The following is a 6,444-nucleotide window of genomic DNA, read 5'->3' as shown; positions in this document are numbered from 1 at the left end:
TGTGGATGCACATTTTTGCAAGAGTTGTAAAAGAAATGACAATGTCAATGGAAATGCCAAAGGTGGAAATCAACAATGACGTAACAAGCTTTCCATAAAGTGGAACAGAAGCTGCATTCACACAATTAGGTGGTAAAACCAACTGCATTCACTTGTTTCGACCCCAGATTTTTTAAAGCACTCAAATCTCTTTTTTTAACATTTGACAATACATTTCTGGGTGAAAATGTGTTTGGCATAACTATATAAAAATACACAGAAGCTCTGTGGATCAAATACACGTATCACGAATAAAATGCTTTGCAGGCATTTGGTTTAGGTTCCTAAACCAAATTAAGTTGACAGTGGTTTTGACACAGCTACTTTCAATCCATATAGGGAGGGAGAGGGCATTGATATTGGCTCTGTGAATTTTAGACTTCATCCTGTTTACATTGAGTCTGAAAGACACATTATTTTGAAATATTGTCTAAATATATTTGAAAAAAGTAAATGAAACCAACCACATTCTCTTTAAATCCCAGTACCCCAGTACCAAATTATCCATGGACAGGTACAGGTTCAGGGACCACATGTTGGGCACCCCTGCTTTAAATCACTTGCAGTTACAATGTTATATTTTGCAGATCAATAGTGGTCAAAAATAACTGAAGTCACACCAGCTTGGTGTACGATGAAGTAAAAAAAAAAAAAAAAACCCTGTGAATGCAGATTGTTTTGTGCCCTAGTGTGGACGTAGCCAGACATGCTTTAGAACAGGGTTGAAAATGAAAATGTTCTCTTAATACTATTAAAAAACTAATATATCAATCTACATATATTGAAAAATATAAATATAAGGCATCTATTTTTGATGGACTGAAGTAGAAACGTTGGGGGGAAACATCCAACGTGCATCCTCGCTGTGCTGAACAAAGACTTTATGTTTTGCAACTGTTTTTTTTCCTCTCACTTTTTATTCTTTCATTTGTACGCTGCACTGAAAACACATCACCCTGACTGTCACCAGTCACTTCCTACGACCCAAATAATATAGTATAAACAGTAGAATAGCTGTTGCATTATTTGTTACAACCGGTATGTAATGTTATTATGGAAGATGTAATGTCCTTCTGTAAATGTTGTTAAATGTTGTTTTACCTGAAATAAAAACTGATTATATGAATCATATGCGTTGCCATATTTCTGTGCCTGTGCACTAAATCACCAAACAAAAGTTGATGGTTAAACTAAAATATGAGACCTGCTGGCCCTTGTTTCAGACAATAGAGAATGTTTGCAATCAAAACCAATATGTCTAGTATTACATCCCCTTTCGAGTGGGGTCAAAAAGTGTTATGTTATTTGGCAGCCCTTGGCGGACACACCTGCACCTCAATATTACAGAAACGTTATTTCTAAATTAATGCTGTAAAATCAATCTTGTTAAAGTTATGTACCCCATGGGCAACAAAGTTTTTTTTATAATACAGGTGTAGAGTTGTTCAAATCCTTTAAGACTGGTTACTGTCACATCCAAAGGTCTAACAGCCAGTGTTATTAATAAACCATAACTGCAGCCCCTCTAATGAACCTTAGGTGTCATTGTAAGACAAAACCAAATATTGGGCCAGGTTTACTATCTAGCAAAGTACAGTTTAACTGAGTACAATATAGTTTAGTATAGCTTACAAAAGTTATTGTTTTGTATGTAGTTAAGTATAGGATAGTGTAGTGCAGTGCAATGCAGTGTAGTGTAGTGTACTGTAGCTCTGGAATCGAGTTATAAGTGTAAGTCAATATTAAAAAGGTAGTTATGAACGAGGTAAACAGGTCCTAATATGAAGTGTACCTAATTTGCAGGGAGGCACGTGAACGTTAGTGACAACAACAGCAGGCCGTCACCGCTCATGCAGCAGTCAGAGCTATTAACAGAGCAGCGATGAACTGAGATGAACCTCTGCTACTGAGGCGAACATGAGGAAAAATGTAGAACCCTCCCTAACCCCCATCTGTTAGGAACCACTGAGAAACACATGAGACAGAGACCCAGGGAGAGAGAGGGAGAGTGAGAGAGAGAGAGAGAGAGAGAGAGCGTAAAGCTACTCAAAGTGAGTTGCAGATACAAACAGGAAGTTGGTACTCTCTGAGGTAACTGCCTCCTCTTTTTGGCTCAATGATTTTGACTGTGCTGCTACTTATAAGACACATGTAGTAACCGGTCATTGCAACACGCATGGGGGCACATATTTTCCAAATGGATTCCTTTATGCAGGAAAGACTTATCTATCAGGCTCCATTCTAAACATAGTGCTGTGAAACCACAGGGCTTCCACTTGGCTGTTTGTCTCGCAGCGTCTACAGCAGCAGCAGTTGTTTAGGTCTGGGAGGAACAGTCAGTAGTGAGAGACAAGACAAACCACACATGTTGTGATTGTGCGTTATTGTGACAGATGGTTGTGAGCCACATGTAGCATTCCTTTCCTAAAAAAGCGGGTCTATTTATACCAACTCAAAGGAGTGTACCAGTGTTTACAATTATAGTACTAAAAGGCCAAAATACCTGCAAATTTAAAATGTGCACTTCTGTTTACATTTTGCAAAAAAAATTACAAATATGCAACATTATACCTTGTGATATCAAAACTGCCAAACAAAAGTAGGAAAGAAATTGTAAAACAGTACAGAGCCCACATAATAGTTGGCCGTCCATAAATGGATAAAACAGGCCGTCCATTTGGCTAAAAGACTAGGGTCTGTGGGTCTGGTGTGAATCACTTAAGGGTAATTGTTCTGTCAGATCACAGTGAGGGGTGAAAATATTGACATAAGACCCTAAAAATTAGTTTAAAGGGACTGCAATGTGTAAATGTTTTTACCAAAAGCAACTCTCCCAAGTGACTAAAATAAATACAATACAATTAATTAATTAAAGTATTGATTGGTCAATTGATTTCCATAAATGGATAAGTCTCGCAAAAATAACAACAGAGACCGGACCGTTTCGGACCTATCCTCGGGCCTTTTATGTTGAAGGTCTAAAGCGGAAGTGTATAAGTAGAATGCGGCGTTTGGACTCCGCTGCTCTCAGAGAGACAGATGAGAGCAGAACAGGTTGGAGCAGCAGACTGACGCTGCGTCGCTGACTGGAGACTCTTTCCTGAAGAAACATGGCTCATTTCTGTGGGTTTCAGCTGAGGGAGAAGACGAGCTTGTGATCAAAGCTGTGGATTTTTAAAACATTTGTCCTCCTCCCCTCACTTCACCTGTAGGCTCTGGTGAGAACGGACGAGCGGAATAGTGTTGGACAGAAACTGCTTTTTCCAGAAAACCTAGTACAGAAGCGCCGACGGAGAGCGTTTCGGGAAGTAGCTGTGCTGCCTGTTGAGAGTTGGTTCAGGGACAGAAACAGAAAAGTACCCGTGGATACAGACAACAGCATGGCTTCACCCACACTCCTGCGCACAGCTCTGACCTTCCTGTGTTTGTTTCTCTTTCTAAATGTTGGAATCTTTCGCGTTAATGGGCAGTACGGAGACCGTGGAATGTCGATACCGGAGCACGGATTTTGCCAACCGATCTCCATTCCTCTGTGCACTGACATCGCCTACAACCAGACCATCATGCCGAACCTCCTGGGTCATACTAACCAGGAGGATGCAGGACTGGAGGTGCATCAGTTCTACCCGCTGGTGAAAGTCCAGTGTTCCCCGGACCTTAAGTTCTTCCTCTGCTCCATGTACGCGCCTGTGTGCACCGTGATCGAGCAAGCGCTGCCGCCGTGCCGCTCTCTGTGCGAGCGCGCGCGGCAGGGCTGCGAGGCGCTCATGAACAAGTTCGGCTTCCAGTGGCCCGACAGCCTCGCCTGTGAGTCCTTCCCAGTGCACGGCGCCGGAGAGCTGTGTGTTGGGCAGAACATGTCAGACCGCACCGAGCCAGAGGGCGCTCCTGCTGCGTACCCGACGGAGCGCCAGCCTTTAGACCCCAGCCACGGTCAGTTCAGGTGCCCGTCCTCTCTCCAGGTGCCCCACTATCTAAACTACCGCTTCCTGGGGCTGGAGAACTGCGCTGCTCCCTGTGAGGCCAAAAGATCCCATGGCATGATGTACTTCAGTGAGGAGGAGCTCAAATTCGCACGGATATGGATCGGGATCTGGTCGGTCCTGTGCTGCGCTTCCACCTTGTTCACAGTCTTGACCTACCTGGTGGACATGAAGCGCTTCAGCTACCCAGAGCGCCCCATCGTCTTCCTGTCTGGCTGCTACACCATGGTCTCCATCGCCTACATCAGCGGGTTCCTTCTGGAGGACAAGGTGGTCTGCAACGACAGGTTCGACAATGACATGAAGACTGTGGTGCAGGGCACCAAAAAGGAGGGCTGCACCATGCTCTTCATGATGCTCTACTTCTTCAGCATGGCCAGCTCCATCTGGTGGGTCATCTTGGCCCTGACCTGGTTCCTGGCTGCGGGAATGAAATGGGGCCACGAAGCCATTGAGGCCAACTCGCAGTACTTCCACCTTGCAGCTTGGGCCGTCCCTGCCATCAAGACCATCACCATCCTGGCCGTAGGGCAGGTGGATGGAGACGTTCTGAGTGGTGTCTGCTTCGTTGGCATCAACAGTGTGGATGCTCTACGAGGTTTTGTTCTAGCACCACTGTTTGTTTACCTCTTCATTGGAACCTCCTTCCTGTTGGCGGGTTTTGTGTCCCTCTTCCGTATCAGGACCATCATGAAGCACGACGGCACCAAGACGGAGAAGCTGGAGAAGTTGATGGTGCGAATTGGGATCTTCAGCGTGCTGTACACTGTGCCAGCCACCATCGTCATCGCCTGCTACTTCTACGAGCAGGCCTTCAGAGAGCAGTGGGAGAGAACATGGATCAGCCAGACCTGCAAGTCCTACGCTGTGCCATGTCCGATACAGAACCACCCCAACATGAGCCCCGACTTCACGGTCTTCATGATAAAGTATCTCATGACACTAATTGTGGGCATCACGTCTGGGTTTTGGATCTGGTCAGGGAAGACCCTGAACTCCTGGAGGAGGTTTTACACAAGACTGGCCACGAGCAAACAGGGTGAGACCACAGTGTGATGTGTTTTGATCATCCTCTCCTGAGCTTCACCTTTTAGACTCTCAGTATGTTTTTTATTGTACAGATACACTTTTTCCAGATTTTTTTAAGTATATATTTGTATTTAAAGATTTGAAAAATCTTCCTTTTTCAAAAAAAAAAAAAAAAAAGAAACAGCAGTTTTTCCTCCTTCTGACTCACTGTGGACACTACTGGGATTATGTGCATCTTTGATCAGTGAACTGCCTCAGAGCAGTGGGCTCTATTCTAAGCAGAGTCCCGTGAAACCCAAGTGCTTCCTCGTGGCTGCCTCTTCATCCTCATTAAGCAGCTGCAATGTGTTTTGTTTGCTCCACTGTGTTCAGTGGGGTCTTCGGCAGTCAGTTCTGGGACAACAGACAGCTCATGGTTGCACAGGTTGAGAATGTGACTCATTGTGACAGATGGTTGTGGCTCTCAGCCCGGGCCGTGACAGATTTGAACATTCCTTTTCCAAAATAAAACACACCTCATGATGGTAGATTACAGGGCCACAGCAGTGTCTCTGTACGTCTCATTGTTTATTGTTGAATGGCTTTCTACAGTCTCTTAGATTAGATGCTGTCTACATCAGGTGTTTCTCAAATGGTGGGTCGCGCAATCAAATTTGGTAGCAACTAATAATTTCTAGTTTTTCTGCCATCCTTTTGTCAACTTGCTACGTTTGTATACATTGTAGCATTTTAGGAGTTGTGCTGTCAATCTTATCAGTGACCTGCCAGCGTTTTTAACTTTTTGTTTGGTTTATTCAATTTTTAAAAATTATTCAGCAATTTTGTTCCTCCCAAGGCAACAAAATGAATCCATAAAATTTATTTTCTCTAATTTCTCATTTCTGTCACTTTTTTGTTTCAAAATTGCAGCATTCCCAACTAGTTTTCTAAAGGAAGAACATTTTTATAGTTTTACCAACAGACCACATATCAGTAAAATGTGTACTCCTTCAATATACTATACATTTAGTCCGTTCAATATATCTGGTCAAATACAAAAACAATCATCGATCGAGCGCTTTAGTGTGGGTCTAAAATCATGACGTGATCAGACTCAGGTCTACATTATCACAGCTGGGCTGGTTTTGGCCTACACTGTGTTACTGTTAGCAGGGTGTTAGGTGTTAACACCTGCACAACTTCATCAATTATTCATTGGCTCCTGTGTTTAAGCCAACACATTTAAAAAAAAGAAATTTGCATATTCTCTTTCGCAATTTTTCTGTCTTTTTGCTGCTGCAGTTTGACGGTTTTCTGGCTGTCTTTGGTCTTTGGAATTCAATAATTAAAATTTTCACAATATGGAATTTTAGGGACCTTTACAAGCCCAGAAAGATAAGTATAAAAAAAGTAA

At 43.3% G+C, this 6,444-nt stretch overlaps 1 protein-coding gene across 1 annotated transcript; it reads left to right on the top strand.

Annotated features, from left to right (window-relative positions):
- The first annotated feature begins 2,744 nt into the window (after nucleotides 1-2,744).
- Nucleotides 2,745-5,922, top strand: LOC103388930 (frizzled-1-like). The gene has a single exon (XM_008324149.3). The coding sequence runs from the start codon at nucleotides 3,420-3,422 to the stop codon at nucleotides 5,076-5,078; it is 1,659 nt and encodes a 552-aa protein (XP_008322371.1). The 5' UTR covers nucleotides 2,745-3,419; the 3' UTR covers nucleotides 5,079-5,922.
- Nucleotides 5,923-6,444: the final 522 nt, after the last annotated feature.

Source organism: Cynoglossus semilaevis, chromosome 13 (assembly GCF_000523025.1).
Source record: "Cynoglossus semilaevis isolate Cse_v1.0 chromosome 13, Cse_v1.0, whole genome shotgun sequence".
Taxonomy (NCBI): Eukaryota; Metazoa; Chordata; class Actinopteri; order Pleuronectiformes; family Cynoglossidae; genus Cynoglossus; species Cynoglossus semilaevis.
The sequence above is the reverse complement of the archived record's forward strand: the minus strand, read 5'-3'. Positions and strand labels throughout refer to the sequence as shown.

Excerpts from the sequence above, each read along its gene's own strand:
- LOC103388930 (XM_008324149.3), top strand. The coding sequence starts at position 3,420 with ATGGCTTCACCCACACTCCTGCGCACAGCTCTGACCTTCCTGTGTTTG.